General features: G+C 41.9%; 1 protein-coding gene across 4 annotated transcripts; it reads right to left on the bottom strand.

The window, feature by feature from the left end:
- Positions 1-3,953: 3,953 nt before the first annotated feature.
- On the bottom strand, positions 3,954-20,650 carry USPL1 (ubiquitin specific peptidase like 1). Of its 4 annotated transcripts, XM_077341810.1 has the most exons (10): positions 20,401-20,650; positions 17,612-17,657; positions 16,300-16,457; positions 15,723-15,851; positions 13,675-14,245; positions 12,451-12,564; positions 11,344-11,473; positions 8,308-8,433; positions 7,603-7,763; positions 3,954-5,923 (listed from the first exon to the last, which is right to left on the bottom strand). In XM_077341810.1, the coding sequence occupies exons 3-10, from the start codon at positions 16,384-16,386 to the stop codon at positions 4,104-4,106; spliced, it is 3,138 nt and encodes a 1,045-aa protein (XP_077197925.1). In that variant the 5' UTR covers positions 16,387-16,457; positions 17,612-17,657; positions 20,401-20,650; the 3' UTR covers positions 3,954-4,103. The 4 variants fall into 4 exon arrangements, with proteins under 4 accessions (XP_077197925.1, XP_077197923.1, XP_077197924.1 ...); XM_077341808.1 differs by having other exon boundaries at positions 17,612-20,650; XM_077341809.1 differs by lacking the exon at positions 17,612-17,657.
- Positions 20,651-20,710: the final 60 nt, after the last annotated feature.

Genomic DNA, 20,710 nt, shown 5'->3' with positions numbered 1-20,710 from the left:
AAGTTAGGCAGAAAAGTGTAAGGTTTTACTGTTGTAGAAACCTACCACGTCTCGTGAGTTCACGAGCCGCGAAGTATTATTTGCAGCCTGAACGTACTGGCGGCACCTTGCAGTTTTTCTTCTAGACCCATCGTCGTGCCTCTTCAATAGGCATTTATTCTTCTGAAGACCTCAGCATACGCACGTTTCAGTCCACTCACCGGGTTACCGTTTGACAAGACTCGAGATGTCATTCCATAGCATACCAGCAAAATTCATTTTGAATTCACAGCAAAGCCCTCAAAACATGAGATCTCTTAACCACATGGTAACATTAATGGACCCTTCCGACTCTTAAAATCCTCACTCCATAAGGGGAAAAGGCTACAGTGAGTAAAGTTAATGTTATAATGAGGAGACTTGAAACTTGCTGACCGTATTCCTTTTGCATTCATTATAGTAATGCACTGGCTTTAAGCACAGGGCTCCACCGTGAACCAAATATTTATAAAGCACCATCAAGTTAAGGCTGTACACTGAATTGGGTAACAGTTGTGCACCTCGTATACTTTTTGCATCAGTAAAATGAGTCTTTTATGGAGAAATCAGCAATTAGCAATTCTTTTACAATGAGGCACTTCATTTCAGAGAAAAGCAGGATATAAAGGGAGAAAATTCACTTGAAGTATTAATGTAGACACGTTTCTCAGGGGGAAAGGGCTGTAGAGTTCTTCCCCCTGAAGTGGCATAATTAAGCATACCAAACTGTTTGGTAAAAGGGGAGGGAGGGGAGGAATCCCGTAAATTGAGCTGCAACCGTGATCAGAATAAAACCACAAAATCTGATTTGTTCTTGCACATCCTTTGTTGTTGTCCTTGAGTCACAGCTGATTTATATCAGCCCCTAGGGTTTTCAAGGCAAGAGGTGTTTAGAACTAGCTCACCATTGCCTGGCCTCAATTCAGGACCCTCATATTGTCTGATGGTCACTTATCCAAATACAAGCCAAGGCCCACTCTGTGTAGCTTCTGTGACTTCATGAGATATGGCTAGCCTAGGCCAGGGGTAGTCAACCTGTTGTCCTCCAGATGTCCATGGACTACAATTCCCATGAGCCCCTGCCAGCATTTGCTGGCAGGGACTCATGGGAATTGTAGCCCATGAACATCTGGAGGACCACAGGCTGACTACCCCTAGCCTAGGCTATCCAGTGCAGGTCTATTCTACCAACAACAGGAGATAATTGCAGAACAGCACAGGTCAGGTAATTAAAAATCATCTCAGCTTGCATATCTAATAATAGCATTCCAGATGGAATTGCTGAATTTACAAATCTATTCTGCAATGGACCAATCTGCGTGAACGTGGCTTGACAGATCAAACACAGTAGCTCTTGTTGGTCTGGTAATGTATCATAATGCTTCAAAATAACACACATTTCGGTAGCACTTGCATAGGAAGAGGCCATGGGGAAGACTGGCTTGGGGGGTGGCGGGAGGACACTAACTGCTTCTTGAAGCAGTGGTTGTTAATGAGAAAGTTACATTGCACTGTAGGGTCCTTCTCTTACAGATCTTGAAAATAACTTTTGTGCTCTTAAAACTGAAATGAAAGGCAAAAATTAAAAAGCAAGTGAGCGGCTGGGATCACTGATTCAGAGTTAACGGCCTCTGAAATGGTGGCAGTTCCCTTTCCATCACTCTTCAGCCCTGACCTCATAATTCATCCTGGGCTGTAACAAAAGGACTAGGAAAAACCCTCTACACCAATATAGGATGGGGGAATCTTGGCAGTTGCATGTGTGAAAAGGATCTAGGGGTCTTAGTAGATCATACATTGAACATGAGTCAGCAGTATGACTCTGGCTAAAAAGGCAAATGGTATTTTGGGCTTATCAAACGGAATACCGTATCCAGATCACAGGTGATGATACCGCTTTACTCTGCTCTGATTTGGCCTCACTTGGAGTACTGTGTTCAGTTTTGGGCACCCCAGTTGAAGAGGGATGTAGACAAACTTGAGTGGGTCCAGAGGGCAACAAAGATGGTATGGGGTTTGGAGACCAAAACGTATGAAGACCGGTTGGGGGAGCTTAGTCTGTTTAGCCTAGAGAGGAGACGACTGAGAGAGGATCTGATAACCATGTTCAAGTATTTAAAAGGGTGCCATATAGAGCAGTGGTCCCCAACCGGTCAACGCTTTACAATTTTACTGAACCCCGGAGGGGGGGGTAGTCTTTTGCTGAGGGACGTCGCTGCGGCTGTCTAAGCTCCCGCTCCACTTACTTTCCCGCTGGTGACCCTGATTTCCTGCTGTCCGCTGGGGGGCGCTGCCAGCAGCAGCTGTGCAGTGCCACGCCAAGGGGGAGCCCTATCCATGGTGGCCGCCGGAAAGCACCAAAGGTGAGCCAGTGGCGGAGTGGTAGGGTAGCCCCCGAGGCAGCAACCAGGGAGGAGGAGGAGGAGGAGTTGCGGCCCGGTACCGACTGCTCCACGGACCGGTACTGGTCCCCAGACCGGGGGTTGGGGACCACTGATATAGAGGATAGAGCAAAGTTGTTCTCTCTTGCCCCAGAGGGATGGACAAGAAACGATGGAATGAAATTAATTCTAAAGAAATTCTGTATAAACATCTGGAAGAAGTTCCTGACAGAGCGGTTTCTCAGTGGAACAGGCTTTCTTAGGTGGTGGTTTCTCCATCTTTGGACATTTGTAAACAGAGAATGGATAGCCATCTGACAGAGTGGCTGATTCTGTAAAGGTTTAAGGGGTGGCAGTTTACAGTGGATGATAAGGTTGTGAGTGTCTTGCATAGTGCGGGGGGTTGGACTAGATTACCCAGGAGGTCCCTTCCAACTCTATGATTCTATGATTATTCTATGAAATATAGCAGCATTGGCTTCTCAAAGTGGGAAAGCACCATAGCTAAGCAATGGCAGGGATTACGATACTTTCCTTACAAACTTCCTTCTACTTGCAGATTCTGTTGACAGTGCTAGACTCTTGAACACCTTGAAACAGAGAAACGTCCCTTGACTGAGTCTATGTAATCAAAGGCATACCACCTTTAAATGTGGAGGTTTCCTTTTGAAGTGTCATGACGAATTGAGTTTTTCTATGAATCTACTTTTTAAAGAGGGGGACGAAAATTCATCCCATGCACTGATTATAAATGGTATATCATTTATACCATATAGATTCAGTTTCAGATACCTTTATTGGCATAAGTATTTATACCATATATATTCAGCCAGCGCATTTATTCCAACAACCCAAAATTCTCTTGTTCATTCAACAGCCACACTTTCCCTTTACCTCTACTAAGTTACTCCTCAGTGCTATTTCACTTGACATATTTCCTTTGCAAGACTTTCAGTGTAAGAATAAAATTGTGTACCTCATTATGCACGAATACACAAACACCTATTTTGTTGCAATTACATTCCAACTGAGTTTTCCTTAGCAGGCCCACTCAACATATTAAATAGTTCTACCCTTAATTATGCTTTCCAGCCATTTTTTTAGATGGAAATTAGGCTGACAGGTTACTCACCTCCCCCAGTCTTTTGGTATGTTTTAAGTGTGTCATATCAACCACCTGCTGGTTTTCTGAAAACATGGTTTCTTTCATGGATAGCTAACTATTTTGGGAGCTCAGCTGCTAAAGATTTAAGTTTTTTAAAGAGCCCTCATGGAGCTTGTTCCCAGTAAACTGTTCCTTGGAAGGTATTGCTGGATGGGATTCAGCCCTTGTCAGTTTTTATCAATCTATCATATTTATTTAGATTTAGATGAATGTGGCTCACCTTCATCCCCACTAGAGCCATAGATATCTCCCAGTAACATTCTACCATATAAGCAGACAATCAAAAGAGACCCTTTTACAGGTCTAGGAACTAAGATCTTCACAGTTTATCAAACAGAGGTCACAAAAGTGTAAATAGGTTAAAAGTTTTCCTCTTCTGGCTAGCGTGCTTTGAAGGATTAAGAAAAACACTTTATTAAGATTAGAACATTCTCATAAGCCTTTCACAGTTTAAATATTCAAGTAGAAACACAGGGAAATTAATTATGCTTTGCTTCAAAGCCAATTCACAGGAAATTCTGAAATTGTTAAAACACAATTCACAAAGTAAACAGACTTTCATCAAAATGATGTACAACTTCATCACTATCCATTATTGAATTCAGCTCTGAACTGGGAAACTCTTTGAGAATGTCTTGTTTTATGGGACTCTCAAAGTTAAATTTATCCAGGGGCAAATCATCTACCAGGATATCTGGAGGACCCCCACATAAACCTTCCACTTCAGGGTTGCAGTAATTGTGATCTAAGTATTGTGCACTCTCTGCTTTCTCGCTAGATACTGGAGACTCTATCCTGCAACTGCCCATTTCTAGGTATTTACATTCTTCTTCTACAGGAAGTTCTGGAGAAGCAAGAGTCGTAGCAGGAGAAAGCAGCTCAGATAGAATATCCTCACTGCTGCACTGAGACATACTGGTGCCTGGAGATCTCACAGATTTGCCTTCTTCGAGGTCAATGTGGTGCTGCAGCTCCCTTAACAATTTCTCTAGGGAATCATTTTCCTCCTGGGATCCAACCTGTAACTGCTCCTTCATGCTTTTCTTGGGAGAGCTTCTGTTTCGTACCTGGCTGCTCCTCTGCTTCTCTTGCAAAGCAAGCTTCTTCTTTTTACAAAGTTGCTGTAATTGGTTACGCAACAGGCGTGCTTTATGAGTGTTTGACTCCTCACCATTATTAACTGCTGTCAAGTTTTTATCTCCCTCCTGATTTTGACTGTGATGAACCTGTTGATCCAAAGTGGAGGCAACTGGGATCTTGCTTACAGGTCCTTCACACAGAAAAACGTGTTTCTCTGCAGGGTGGTTTGGAAGAACAGCACGAGGGGAGGGTAATGGAGGAAGTGCTCTCTTTTCTACTTTCTTGAGTTTTTTCTCGGACTGCTTAGCTAAGAAGCCACCAAAGTGGGATGGCCCCTTAATTAGTGGATTCACTATAGTTTCTTTCTGCAGAGGCTTTTGAGAACTGTCCGTTCTATTATTAGCTGAGATACTTTTAGGCATAAAAGGACTTTGCCCATGAAGACCCTTCATCCAACTGGTTACAAATGGTTTTGCTTTGTTCTGACAGGGTAATCGTGAGGAACGATTTGAAGCAGGAGTCTGGGACCTGGCTGCCATTTCTCTTGTATGCTGCAGAGTTCTAGGCATTTCCTGGGCACTAGACAGTAAATTGGTTTTGCTGATATTGCTCTGTAGCCTTTCTGGGCCCAAGCTGCTGCTCTCCTGAACAGGACTTGTGTTACTCTGAGCTGATGCTGTTTGAACTGGTGAGGTTTCTAGTGAATGATTATTATTGCTTGGAGAAAGTGCTGGCATAACAGATGTATTTGCATCGCTTGGCTGTCCTCTGTGCAAAAGAGCATGCGTATTTTCTGACACTGGAGACACTGCAACCCAACCTGAATCCTGCTGCTGCGACGTTTCAACTACCAGGTGGCTCTCTGTTACCTTGCTGTCTGCCAGTAGTTTACTGTTAGAGTCAAGTGTAATGTTTACAAGAGTCAACGTTATCTCATCATTGTCTGCCAGGTTTTCAAATCCCCAAAGCAGATTACTTTTGTCATTGCCAACTACGTTGTGTGTGTCATTGGAATGAGCTTTCAAAAGGTCTTCTGCTTGGCAAAGTAAAGGAGCATTATCTGCAGCTTCATCCCCTAGCTGTTTTCCTGAAGAGTTTATCTCTGCTTTCTGAAGAGGAACTTCTCTAGCTTCTCTTTTTTGCAACTGCAAATTCAGTTCCTTTGCTCGTGGTGGCTTTCTTTCCCAAATGACAATGTGAACCTCAGAGGGAGGCACTCCAAATCTTTCACGTTTACTGCAGTATGGACCCTGTAAGTCATCACACTCAAGCCACGTTCCTAAAAAGAACAAGAGGAAGAGTTTGAAATCCACAGGTTACAAAATCCTCTATCTCACATCTGCAGAGAACTTTTCATTACAAAGACCATGCATTTTCAATACTTCCTAATGTGGGAAAGTATTGTGGAAGTTAGTCTAGCAAGCATATTCACAAGGATTAAGTGTCAAAAATTATTTTTTACTAGCCTGTCCAATTACATCACCTGATAGATACCTGGGGGGGGGGGGAGAGGGAGGCTAAGCAGGAAGAAAAATTCAGCCCTTGGTGAAATGTTCTCCCTCAACTATAAGAACCCTGACTTGCAAAAAGAACTTGCCCTGCCCTGCCTTAGATGTGGTATTCCTGAGTTTTTAAACTGTTGACTCCATTGCTCTAAATTAGCGATCCCCAACCTGTGGGCCGCAGACTACATGTGGTCCTTCAACTAATTGGAGTTGGGCCCCGAAGGACGCCTTCTCCCCCCCCCGGCCCTTTACTTCATCCCCCCCAGCCCTTTACAACAGTGGTCCCCAACCTGCGGGCCATGGCGCCGGGCCGCGGTTCCCTCTCCCCACTCCCCCGCAGTAAAAAACTTCCCAAGCTGCAAGCTTGCGGCCTGGGAAGCTTCTTACTGCGGGGGGGGGGGAGAGGGAATCAGGGCCGCGCATGCAAGATGCGCGGGCGTGGCCGCACATGCACAATGCGTGGGCGGGGCAGTTGCCCTGCTGGTCCCCAGCCTAAAAAAGGTTGGGGACCACTGCTTTACAACACACTTTGGGTGTCATTGTGTCCCATCACAGATGGGACTATCTCGTTGCAGAGAAACAAGATCAGGGTTCCCATTGATTTGTCATTGTCATGAGTTAAAATTTCCATGAAAATAAAATGTTCCTTATGTTCATTGTTGTGGCGTGTCTGTATCTTATTTTGAAGGGATGTTTAAACATTACCATAGTGATCAGAGAGTGTTAGGGCAGTGGTTGAGAGTAGAGGAGTAAACTATCCCCCCCACCGGGCCTCAGTAAAAGGCGTTGAGTGGTCCCCAGTGAGTGGTCCCCAGTGTTGAGTGGTCCCCGGTGATAAAAAGGTTGGGGACCACTGCTCTAAATCATAGTGTGTGACTTAATAAGTAAGCCACCTTAACCCCTGCTTGGAAGGAGGAAGGCAGGAGAGAGTATCTGAGAAATAACCAAATAAATGCCTGCTGTAAAACATTTATTTAGCCACTAAAGAATCTTATTCTATTCAACAACAGATGCCAAAAGGTTGGCCCATTTCCTCTTACAAACTAGTGGGGCCTGCTTCCTCCATGAGAAATGGTCTTAAGGAAAAAGCTTTGTTTTCACAGGTATAAAGACACCCAATATTGGGTAGACCACAGCCTGAAAATAACAATGGCCACCCTGGGAAACAACTCGGTGTGTGAATACAAGTTTTTGCAAAGGTTGCTCCATGAGACTGCGCTCCAAAATACACAACAAGGAATTGACCATGCACTTTGTGAAGATAGTGCCTGTGAAGCTGGAGTAAAACATTATGCGCAATGAAAGAGAAGCATGTGCAGACTCTCAATGGCCCATAATACAATGATAGTAGCAGGTCCTGTGGGTTCTTACTATGGGAAAATCTGGGAGCTGGTGGCCAGTACTAACACATGCAGAAAAAGGGCAAACGTTTGAACAAAATGCACTGGATTACCATCGGAGTTAAAGATCCATGCCACAAAGTGCTTAGGCTCCTGCAGATACTGAACCACAGCTGTTATCCAATAGGAATCCTCTTTAAACTGAAATGAATACGTCATCAGGTCATTATGAGGCAATCCTTCCACAAAGTGCATCATAAGTATCGAGGGGACCCTGCCACGGAAGACACAATAAATTGCAGTTTTAGAATTAAATTATTCACATCATGAAAGCGGAATAGCAGCTTTGTGTATCACTGCTCTCACAAATGCTTTACAAAACCTCAGAGAATTTCATACCAAATTGGTTGGAGGCAGCCTGCAGTTTGATAGTCCTTTTGTATGTATTAATAGTTATACGTTATGACACTGGAATTTTATTTTTGTGACACACTGGAAATGTTTACCTTTAATGCATGTTTTAAGGGTGTTTCCACATTGTGCATTTTCCCAGAGACAATCAGGATCCAGGGAAGATGACAAAATATTAAATGACGCACACAATTAAAACTGGTAATTCAAAAAATTAAAAACAGCTAAAGCCCATTCAAGATGTCCCACGGGCGCCCCACCTCTTTCCTCCATGTGTGAGTGAGTGACAGAGATTTTTTTTGGGGGGGTATGCCTAAACCACTGGTTATAATCAGTAAGTGCTGACTATTTGCCAATCCCTGATACAGCTTTGCTCAATTCAGAACTTAAACAGGAGTCATGCCTACTTTTCCAGAACCATTTTTCTTCTTTGAGTTCTGTGATTACAGTTATTGCAAGGAACAACATGAACAGCATTTAGTGGGTGCCATTCTGGGATTATATTTGTAAATGTTGTTAAGATCTTCTGACACCTGAAATGAGAAAAGACAAGTGTTAATCCAGAGTTGTATAAATATGCCTTGTAAAGCAAAACATCAACATTAACTTGGGATGGCCAGGAAAAAAAAAACACTAGATTGAATAGTTCAAATTCAGAATTGTTCTACCATCTGTGCGATTCAACAAGCAAAAATCAGTTGTGAATTCCTTCTGAGGCTGCCTAGAATCTGTAATTCTTTGCTGTATCCCTTTTAGAAACTGTCACACAATGCAGCAGCGTTCTTCCACTCACTACCTGTATTTACTTCAATTGCTCTGGACACCAAAAACAGGATGTTAAATGATAGAAGATTACTGTAGGGTTAAAGGTAAAGGTATCCCCTGTACAAGCACTGGGTCATGTCTGACCCTTGGGGTGACACCCTCTAGCGTTTTCTTGGCAGGCTCAATATGGGGTGGTTTGCCAGTGCCTTCCCCAGTCATTACCATTTTACCCCCCCCCAAACTGAGTACTCATTTTACCAACCTCAGAAGGATGGAAGGCTGAGTCAACCTTGAGCCAGCTGCTGGGATTGAACTCCCAGCCTGATGGGCAGAGCTTCAGACAGCATGTCTGCTGCCTTACCACTCTGCACCACAGGAGGTTCAATTCAGTAGGGTTACCAACCACCGAATAAGACCCAGTATTCTCCCAGAATTACAACTGATATCCAGACTACAGTGCTCAGTTCCCCTGAAGGAAACATCAGGTCTGGAAAGTGAACTTTCCAGGAGAAATTGTGTCCTAGAGTGACATCATAGTGCCACTGATCTCCTTCCCTAAAATTCCATCCTCTCCAGAAATTTCCCAAACTAGAATTGGCAGCCCTAGATTACAATGAGATAATGTAATTATTGTACAGGAAATACTTCAGAAATACTATATAATTTCTCAGCTAGCTTATGCATCATTAACACAACAGATTTTCTTTTCCTCTTCAGGTAACCGGGCACAGATTCCTGTAAGTGATGCTACATATTTTAATATATACGGAGCATCCCTTGATTGATTTATCTATTTGGTGATTTCTATACCGCCGAACCCGGTAAACTGGCTCTGCATGGTGCACAACATAATATATACTTATAACTATTTTATAGCAAAGGGAGGCTGGTATATAAATAGAATAATAAATATAGTGAAAACACACAAGTAAAAATGGTAAAATAATTTAAAAGTTTTAAATAACTGTTTAAAATAAAACTACTTGAGAGCCAGTTTGGTGTAGTGGTTAGGAGTGTGGACTTCTAATCTGGTATGCCAGGTTCGATTCTCCACTCCCCCACATGCAACCAGCTGGGTGACCTTGGGCTCGCCACGGCACTGATAAAACTGTTCTGACCGAGTAGTGATATCAGGGCTCTCTCAGCCTCACCCACCCCACAGAGTGTCTGTTGTGGGGAGAGGAATGGGAAGGCGACTGTAAGCCGCTTAGAACCTCCTTCGGGTAGGGAAAAGCGGCATATAAGAACCAACTCTTCTTCTTCTTCTTCTAGTTGGGAAAGTATTCAGCATCAACATTCACAGAATCAAACCACTGCCATCTGCCAAGACAGACTGTGGTCTGGATCTCTCATAGCTGGAGGTGGATATTAGTGTATGGGGACGTTGGGCCCAATGGAAGTTTGATGTTCACCTTTCATTGGCCCCAACAAGAAGCCTGGTGGAAGAGCTCTGTCTTGTATGCCCTGCAGAGCTGTGCTAGTGCCACCTTGTCAGATCTTAGAAGCTAAGCAGGGTAAGCCCATGTCATTATATGGATGGCAGGCCACCAATATCAAGGTAGTGATGTGGAAGCAGGCTATGGCAAACTACCTCAGAACACCTCTTGCCCTGAAAGCCCTACGGAGTCACCATACATCAACTGTGAGAAAAAAAAGTTGTATAAATGCTAATTGTTTTAATGATGATATATTGAACACTGCACTGAAGCACATGAGTTCTATGAGGCAGCCCTGGAAAAAGGCAGGAACAAAAACTCCTTTGTACTATATCTGCAAGGTGGTTTAGCTACTTCTACCCAATTTGGGATCTTTGCAAAGAACTGACAATAGAGAGCAGATATTTCAAAGATACCAGCAGTTTATAGGCAAAAAAAAAAAGCCCCCTTCCTTCCCCAACTGACGTACTCCTTAAGGGGTGAATGGCAAGCTTGAAATTCTTTGTACATCCAGATGAAACAAAAACATCAAAAGGTATCCAGGGCTGTGTGCTTGCTTCTCCCACATGCACCCACATTCACAGGGTAAATCTTATCAGGGACAAGTAGAGAGGCCCTTATGGCTTTCTCCCTTTCTTCTGCAGTATTCCTAAATCATGCCAGAGCTTGTGGACCCCTGGGAAAGAGAATGAAGGCAAAATGGAGGCCAGCAGTGGAGGAGGGATTTGGCAAAAACTGCCTTTTGGGCTGGTGGAAGTCTATTGCAGTCTAAGTGCACTGGCTTTTTAGAATGGCAAATGGCTATTGACAGAGGGTTCCAAAGAGGAGATATTAAGCTCCAAGACCTGAAGGAAGCCAAAAATAGAATCAGACAGAATGGGGTACATCCAAAAGGTTATATTCATTGACCTTACTGTTTTATCAATTGTTATATTTTGTACCATAGGTAGCATAAAGTAAAACGTAGTGTTTTACTTTAGTCTGCATACTATTATAAGCCATCAGTGTGATAAATCCTGATTGACAATCCTGAAAGTACAGCTTTTCTTGGCGCTAACTCCTGAAACAAACCCAGAACTTCAAGCTAAGCTCTGAAATGCTCTATAAGTTAAACAAAGACACTGAACATCTCATCATTCCTGCATGTTCACCAAAGAAAAGAAACCCATACTGTCATGAATATTAACATTTCACCAACTCTACTAAAGGAGGGGGGAAAACAAATCTTTTGCAGAAACCCACCTGTCATTGACCTGGTGACCACAATGTAAACATTCAAACTTCCAAGAAAACGAATGGAGAAAAAGTTTCTCTATTTGAGGATCATTCTGTAAAAGTAGTGGGAATGCAAACACTGGGCTTTCCTCCCTACCTATGAAGGGAAAAATACAACAATAAAAACACCGCACATAAGGTGATTAATATCATATAATGCTACTCTGTCAAATTAAACCTAAAACCAAAGGTTATTTACTAATACACAGCCACACTGTAGGTATAGAGTTTATGAATCATGAATTAATGGCAGGATTATTCAAAGCTTCATGCTCCTGATACATGTAGATAGAGGGGGAATGCATGCTCTTTGAGTAATCAATTGCAAAAAAACCCAGCTAAAAATGCTCAATTGCATTAGATTACTGTAACCAAAATCTTAACTGAAGCTATTAACAATGAAAAATGCTTTCCAGCTAATGGATACACCAAAGAGGAACAGCGAGTGAGCAACGTACTGTTTCAGCACATAACTCTGAAGAATGAGTCTCACTGGACTCATAAATAATTTTTTTAACAAACTAGAGAAAAAGGAAATGTATCAGAGACTGAAAAAAGGTGGATTACATATTTGGAAGTACAATATACTACCTGAATGTACAACCTAACCAGTAGAAAGCTTTGGTAATGCTACTTAGCATAACTGATCAGCGACCCCTAACTCTATTCAAAAGCCCTCCCCCTGTGCCTCTTTTCCTGGAGCCCCCCATCACATCCCTCTAACTATATCCATGGCTGAGGAAGACAATTTGATCACCTGCTCTATATTGTTTTCCTTACTCTGTCTAAAGCTACCTGTGTTACGACCTTTTTATATCTCCTGGTTACTACCCAGAAGTGGTAATGCTCTAGGAATTTTTCACAATTTCTATGGTAAAAAACTGGAAATTCCTGGAGTATCACAATGTAATTTCATTATGTAACTAGAAGAGATGCTGCGGCAACCTGGGAATGCTGCGTTTTCTCCAACCTTGGGGATAGGAGGTCTCCCACCATAGCAGGAGAACTGGCAACTCTAATGCCAGGAGCTTATAAAGCCCAAAATTAAAACTGAATACCGATGAAGTTACTTACCCAATGTACACTTAAGCCGAGGCTGAAGTTGTGCAAAAACCGTATTTCTGATTTTGTTTAGGTGTGATTCAGCTCTTGACAGAACATCTCCAGGAACCTCTGAAGTGAGTTCACCTGCATGAAGTAATATGATCAATCAACACAAGACTCTCCAAGAAAGGCCTTTTCCTAACTTGTAATCACTGCATACTACTTAACAAATGAAATTCCAACGCTCGTTTTGCAGTGTACAGTCACGTGAACAAGCATACTGCAGATGGGCTTGCTGCTTAACTAAAGCATGCCAACAACCTTCAAATCATCTAACCAAAGCTCAGTTGCATAAACCACTCTGTCAGCTAGTGTCTCTGGCCACAGCCAATCCTGAGGACTTTGTTCTCCAAAAGTGCTTTTCGAACTGCTCTCTGGGGAATCCTCTGGCTCCCCCTGCAAGATTGGCAAGACCTGAAAAATGTTCCTGAAAAGCAGCATGCCATCACCACTCATCTTCCCTTGCAACATTCAGCCAGAGGGAAGTGCTGAGTACATCTTAGAGTGCACTTTCCATGGAATAACAGCAGTCTGGCTAACACTCCACTTAAACCATGCACATGCACTGGAACGTTTCCCCAGATCCAACCTAGTGTGCTGGGAGTACTTTGGAAAGTGTCTAGGGGTTTCTTAGCAGACAAACCAATGCAGAAAATGTATCCTGAAGGCACAACTCTTGTGCATCAAACTCCATGCAAATGACTGAACTGATACCACTGCATTGCACAGGTGGAAGAGACTACTTTAGCTGTCATACATAACAGCTGCCTACATGTCAACCATGGGTAAAGCAATGACATCAGAAGGAAAGAAATGATATGGCTAACATGTACTTGTTTGGGTACATAAGAGTTTATGAAGGTAGAAATGAACACTACACTGAAAGCTGTTAACTAGGAAGCAACAGAGGTGGCTTTTTGCAAAGGCTGTATTACAATCCAAAACTGACAGCTGATCACACTGATAGCTCGCAAAACTGACAGCTGAACTGTGTTCTAGCATTGAAACAATAGCATGTATACCCAAACACACAAATTCATTGTTGAAGGAAGGAGTAAAGAGTGGGAATGCAGAGCCTGGATCGACGTTATTACAAGTACGACAATTTTTATTTTATAGGCTCAACTGTCTATGCATCTCACAAAATTTCTGTGAACACAAAATGACTTGATTATAGCAAAAGAAACAAAATACCTGTGTCTGTGCTACCTCTTTGGCAATTATTCACAAGTGCAGTTGCCCGGTTGTACGTTGCAAGCAGTCTGTGGATTACTGATAAGTTTTCTGAGACAGATCCTGCCAAGATTATTTTCAGTGTTTCTAAATTTACTAGTATTGAAAGAATGCAATCTAACCAGCAGAGAGCATGCACATTCCTCCACTGAAGCCACCTTGGCTCTGACTGAAATGTGTTGTCTTTAGACACTGATGAACATGATTCAGAATTCGATAAACTCTGTTTCTGCACCATTAAGGTATCTGGTGAATGTTCTTGTGCTTCCATTTTCTGATGTGGAGTTTCCACTGCATTATTAAAATTAGGCTGAGTTGCTGATGAACAATCGGGTTGTTTTGAATGAGTTCCAAGCAGATTCTCTCCATTACACCTGGGAACAAGATTTGGTTTTGAGGAGGATTCAGAGGAAGTGGTTACCAAGCCTGTTTCAAAGAACTTTCTTTTCCTGCAAATGCCCTGAGATGAATCTTTTGGATCAATGGGAAGTATAATGTTACTTAGTGATTCAAATCCCAGGGGATAGATGCACTGCAAAAAACAAAAAAAAAAAAGTATCTAAATGCAAGATGTTAGAACAGCAATTTGATAAATAAAATACAGATGTCCATTACAAAGAAATGAAGGACTATATATGAAATCCTTAGCTGTAAGAATTAAGCATCCAATCAAAAACAAAAAATCCCAATTGGCTTTTTAATTTTAAAAAGATATTTTTTAAGCACTGAGAAATCATACGCCGATTATGACCTCTCTAAAGAGCCAAAGGTGCTACTACGGAAGATAATAATCTCCACTCAAGAATGTACGAGTTTTTCTTCTCTTTAGTTTTTGGATGGTATTAAATCTTATACATGCTATTTCTCTGAGCATCAATAGGCTTGTTATTTTTACCCTTTCATTTTTGTACGTGAGGAATCGGAAATGAAATTCCGAGCTTCATCTTCCAGAACTGGATCAAATAGTGAACAGGCCATGCTACTTGCAGTCCCACAGTCTGTTCCTTCCCATGGATTAATCTATTTTTACTGTCAAAATTACTGAAGCTTTCTCCACAGGCTCATTTCTCATAAGTCCATAGGAACTGCAGAGGCTCTGCCCTCACCGTGTTTCACAGGCTGATATGATAAAAGGTAAGAAAAAGTTAGGAGCAGAGAAGCCTATTTTCTCATATCTAAGATTTGAGGGGAAATCCCTCTGAAGTGCTGAAACTCCAGAAAATGGCATCCCCTCCTCTTTCAGGGCCATATAGACCTCTCGTTATTTATGACACAAGCATACAGGAGCTCAACACCCATCCTTATGCATTCCCAAACATATGAGGAACTTAGTTACTGCAAACTTTTATGCCCTGCAGTTTAAACTACACTTTGTGTAAAATTAACATCAATCAATAGCTAAAAATAGAACGTAATTTTTATACCTATCAGCATTGTAAACACAACAAGCTGCACAGAGTATCTCAAAACCAGATTTTGCAATTTATTAAGAACATGAACAGAGGAGGAGAGCAGTGGCTATGCAGTGTGAGAAACTGAGTGAATGTGCCTCTGAAACACAAGTGGACTCAAAGAGCAGGTGTACATGTCAGTCCAGCAGAAAGGGTTTGCCAAAGGTTCTTACATTAAATCATTCTATGTTCTCAGATTTGGTATTTGTCATGTCTCCAACTGACCTCAAAGAAACAGACTTGGCATTACAGCAACAGCAGTTTATTGATAAAGTGAAATGAGGCAAAGCTCATTCTTGTTGAAACTTATTTGGTAGGCGCATACAGATCAATATATTTCCAAATTGCTCCACCCCCGATGACCTACTACTCCTAAGTATGGAAACCATTTGGTAAGAAACCACAAATAATGAGATTGAAGTGTTAAGACAAAGCCCAACTAAGTATAATCTTAAACAGGTCTGCTCTGAAGAAAGTCCAATTTTATGAACTGGAGCTTACTCCCAGTAACGTGTTCCTAGCATCGTGACCTCAGCAATGAAAGCCATGCCCACATACCTGAGGATTTTCACAGAAGATAACAGACTCTTGAAAACTAATGCGATATGTTCTTAAAACTTGCACCAGACCTTTCTTTTTGCAAAGGGGGCAGTGTCCATCTGGGATTATTTCAGCAGATTTTGAGTCCTAAAATGATGTAAAACATACATTAAATATGTTATTGTGGCGAGGCCAACCAAAACATTGCAAAATGACTTTCATATCATGTAAGTCATTTATGCACCTCACAATTAAACTAGACAGCTTAAGAACAAAGTAAATAAAATATCAGAGAGATATTTGAGCAAACAATGTTATAAGTAATTGTTCTTACATTGATCAAGTGTTCATTTAAATTCCACCTAGAAACCCATGCTTTACTGTCATCCTGAACTCTAAAATATACCCAGCATTAGATATACCACATCTCCATAAGCATAAATCTTTCACCATTTTAATAGATTTCCGTGGAAAAATAATTTTACAATTTAAAAAAAATAAAGGCCAAATAGTAAAAGTACACTGATAGAAAGAAAAAATTCTCCCAACATTGAGAGGAAAAAAAGAACTTTGCACAATGTGAAAGAGAACTGACTTTTCCCAAATACCCCACCATGTGGAGTGCAGATGCCCCTATACCAGCCACTTGTAAACCATTTCCAATCTTCTGGTAATCCATCATTCTGAGGCACTGGCTAAATTATCATGTCACTTGTAACATTTTCAAGTCTTAAGGATTTTTTTCCATATAGCCTGAAAAATAAGAAGTGAATAGAAAAAATTATATCAGCATTCCAATCAATCAGAATTTTAAGAAAGCACATTAATGAAGAAAGGGTTGGGAGGGGAAGAAAAAGAAGATTTGAGTCAAGATGAGGAAGTGTGCACAACAGAAAGATGTACAGGTACAACAGCCTTAATAACCACCACATGGATGTAAAGCAATGAACTGGAAATTCGTATTTGCTATCAGCAGACTTGATCCTAGTCTCAACGGGTCCTGAATATTTTTCTACACAGCCATCTGTAAAGTACTTGTGGCAGAAATAAGGGAAGGTGGTAACACAAATGCTATACAATGTCAGCCGAGCAGCATCCGTATCTATGGAGAGATGCAAAGACATAATACAATACGGGGCAGATCTCAACCTAAGGTGAATGTCCAATATGGAAGCATCCAGGTTAGTCAGAAGACCTCTGGCATATGCCCAACTGTATCATACATAGTTATTTGATTTAGATACAATGAGACGAAATCTAACTATAGTGAAGCCAGGAGTGCTGGTTGGAAATGCATTACTTTATACTAATAGCCAGGCTAACACAATTAACAGAAAGTACGTTATAACCTAGCTAGTATCTACTGAGGAGGCCCAAATTTGGGCTATTTTCCTCTTGTAGTCCATTAAAATTATGCACCTGTTTCTATGAGGAAGCAACATCATTTAGGGAAGATATATGGTGGCTTACAGGGAGCTTGCTAAAATTCTTCCCAACACTCCACAAACATGCCATAGTGCTTCAGTCTCTTTTGCATAAGCATCAGAGAACAAGAACACTCAAATCTAAATCTAAAGCAGATCATAATCAAATTCACAACAACATGGTCCAAGATTTCATTATTTCATCTCCACTATTCCAAAGGAGGGAAAGAAATTTCAATTCTGGGTCTTTCACAGTGCAATTCAATAGTTACTTCAGAATAAACCCACCAAAATTGACAGGTTTGGGATAGCATAACTTTGAATGGCCTGTGAAACTGATATTGGAGAATACTATAGGAAGCAAACTTTTTGTTAGGTATATATGATTACAACTGTTTAAAAAATTGCATAATAAATCAATGATACTGGATTTGCCTACAATCTTACAGAATTACTGCAAACCAAGCAGCACTGGTAACCTACCTCTTATCAGGAAGCAGACTGAAATCCTCTCCATGAACTACAGCCTCTGAACCACCACCAAAAGCAAACCATACATAATATATCACTACATTCTAAGCTATAAAAGCTATAAGTGATGCACTTCAATTTATTCAACTACTTAAACAAGTTAAGGTTTGACAAAAAGGCAGTATTACATATATTTCAATAACCTCCCCAAATTTCCAATTTTTTTCTGCATTAAAAATCCCTATTAAGTATATTAAAAACTCATTTGAATTTTGCCTTTTAAATCACAACTTGCTGACATGCCATTCAAGCGATACTTATCTTTCAACCAAGGACATTCAGTCTAAGAAACTCATTACAAGGTTAATGATTTTACATAAATTTCTTGTATCCAAAAACTGGGAGTACATTTTGATGGTGTTTTAAAAAATAATAATACTGAATTAAAATCCAATGGGTGTCAGCTCACAACTCTTGGGCACTGTGATCTATTCATGGGAGGGTGTGTGTGTGTGTCACCTTAATATATTATTCATGTGTACACCTTGACCCCTGATAGTTTCCAGGTGCAAAACAAATAATATATTAAAAACAAAGTTAAAACAATACATATCTAACTGCACACGGTAGAACAGACCAAAGACATTTCGACCCCCAGGGGTCTTCCACAGTGGTCAATATATTGTGTGAAATGCTCTCCTGTATAAGATCAAAATATAAAGGCTTGCTGGGTGGCAAAGAAAAATCTGTTTGGTGTAGCTCCAACTAGTGTTTCTAAAGTATCTGGTTTGGAGCCCACCTTCTAAAATATGTATTATCTGAGGCCACCACTCTCAGCTTCTGCCTCACTCTACATCAAGAGTACATTTCCATGTGTGTGAGAAAAAGCTTGTATGTATAGAATCTGCTATGTATTAGATAGGGGGAATTAGATGATGTTATGTTTTAAGGTATTAAAAACATTAATGATTTAATGAAAAACATTAATGATTTAATGATGTCACCTGCCCTCAGTTGTATTGGAAGGAGAGGCTAGTTTTATTTATTAGGATTATTATGATAAAGACTGCAGTGATTTATGGGGGTGGGGAACCTCTCAGGGTAGTTCAGAATTACAAATGGCTATACTACCTTTTATATATCTTTTCAACTCATGCCACAATATCAAGATGCACAGTGTTTATGTGTTATTAGGAGCCAGAACTCAATGGATTTATATTAATCCAAGAAACAAAATTCATCATGCTGCATTTTGACAATGCGGGACTCAGAAGGGAAACTTGAATAGGATGCTGTCTGATGACAAATACAAGAACAGAAACTTACATCTAAGTAAACAGACACAGAATAGCACTTTCAAAATGTTAGTTAAAACTGAATTACTACCATCTAATTCCCTACTCATGACGATTAATGGAACAACAAAAAAGCATGTTAGCAGTTTAGGATCCTGGATACTGAAAGAATAAAAATCCATTGGCCTTTCACCTTGGGTTGAACTGAAAATAGAGCCAGTGTTGTCTAGTGGTCAGACTGTTAAATGAGGATCTGGGAGACCCAAGTATGACTCCCCACTCTGCAACTGAAGATTAATGGGCAACCCAGGACCAATAACACCCTCAGGCTACTCTATCTCACTGGATTGTTATTAGGATAAAATGAAGCAGAGGAGAATGATGTAAAGTTTAAACCACTGTGGGTCCTCATTGGGAAAAAGCAGTGTACATATTCAGCTGATGGCATAATGTTCCAGTGGTTCAAGGGCCTTTACATCAGTATAATACAGTTCATACACCGAAGCAAGACTTCTTAAACTAGAAGAAGGCTCCATCATTACCAGAATGAAACCTTTGTATATCAGGAAAGTAAAGAACTCATCTCAAGTATGTACACACACATACCATACGAATTATACAGCAACTAGGACTAAGAACCTCAGCTAAGGTTCCAACAAGTGAAGTGCATAGCTATCAAAAGTGAAGACTTTTTTGATTATGTTAGATCTTGTATAAATTATACATCCCCTCACAACTGTATTTCACCACAGTGATTTCTGGATTTTAATTATCGTTACTTACTCTTGGTTTAATTCATGTTTTATTTTGGAAACCAACAGCAGATATAATTTGTGTAAAACAGAATAACCCACAAAGCCAAAAGGACAGATTAAAATTGCCAGCTTCGAGAAGGAAACCTAAACGAATATATAGGTTTAATGAATGTTGTGACTGAATTGGCTCCAATGACTTTCTAAATTTGCATAGCAGGCATAGGCTTTCTGATGCTCATCTGTTAAATCCTACTGAGTTCAAGATCTGATCCCAGGGAACAGCCTTGCACCCTTCTAGAAGTCCTCATAGGATTTAAGCCCGCCGCCAACCTTGGATCTGGCCTCCGTGGAGCAAACCCTCCAGTCCCGTAGGCTTCCATGGGGCCAGAGCCACGCTCAGTGAAAATCCCACCCAGAAGGTATTTCCACGCTCGTTCAGTCGGGCGCGCCTGGGGAAGAATGACACGCAGGGAGACTCATCGCACATGGCCAATGTCGGCTTCCTAGAAAACATGCGCCATGTGCGAAGCCGGCCAAAGAAGCCTCCCGAAACAAGCCCCACGTGCAGCGAGCAACACGGCAGCGCCCAGGCCGACACGGGAGTCGGCGCAAACCGGGCACGACCATGGGGGCAGCGGCCCGCAGAGCCGGGCACAGGAAAGGGCGCCGTTCTCCCATGCCCGAAGAATACCGGCAAGGCGGCGGCCGGGTCCCGGCTCGACCCCCGCGGACTGTTATTGGCTTTACTCACCTGCAGGCTGTCCGTGAGCCACGAGCGGTGGATCGGTGCCAGGTCGGGCCGCAACAAACCAGCGCCTCACGCCGCTCCCTCAGGCGACGTCTTCTGGACGTCCGAACAGGCCGAGGCCTTGCGCAGCTTCCGGCGTGTGCCTGCCACTGTTCCCGGGCGACGGCGGCCTGGGCTCCGGCAGGCTCCTCCCTCTCCCGGCTGAGGCGGGGCTGCGGGCGCGCGAGCGAGGGAGCGAGGAGGGAAAATGGCAGCCGGGCGAAGTCTTCGCTCGCGCTTTGCGTTTCCGCTCCTCTAAGCGAGGGAGAAGGGG

The sequence above is a fragment of the Paroedura picta genome, chromosome 6 (genome assembly GCF_049243985.1).
Source record: "Paroedura picta isolate Pp20150507F chromosome 6, Ppicta_v3.0, whole genome shotgun sequence".
NCBI classification, from domain to species: Eukaryota; Metazoa; Chordata; class Lepidosauria; order Squamata; family Gekkonidae; genus Paroedura; species Paroedura picta.
This window is presented reverse-complemented; position numbering and strand designations above follow the sequence as displayed.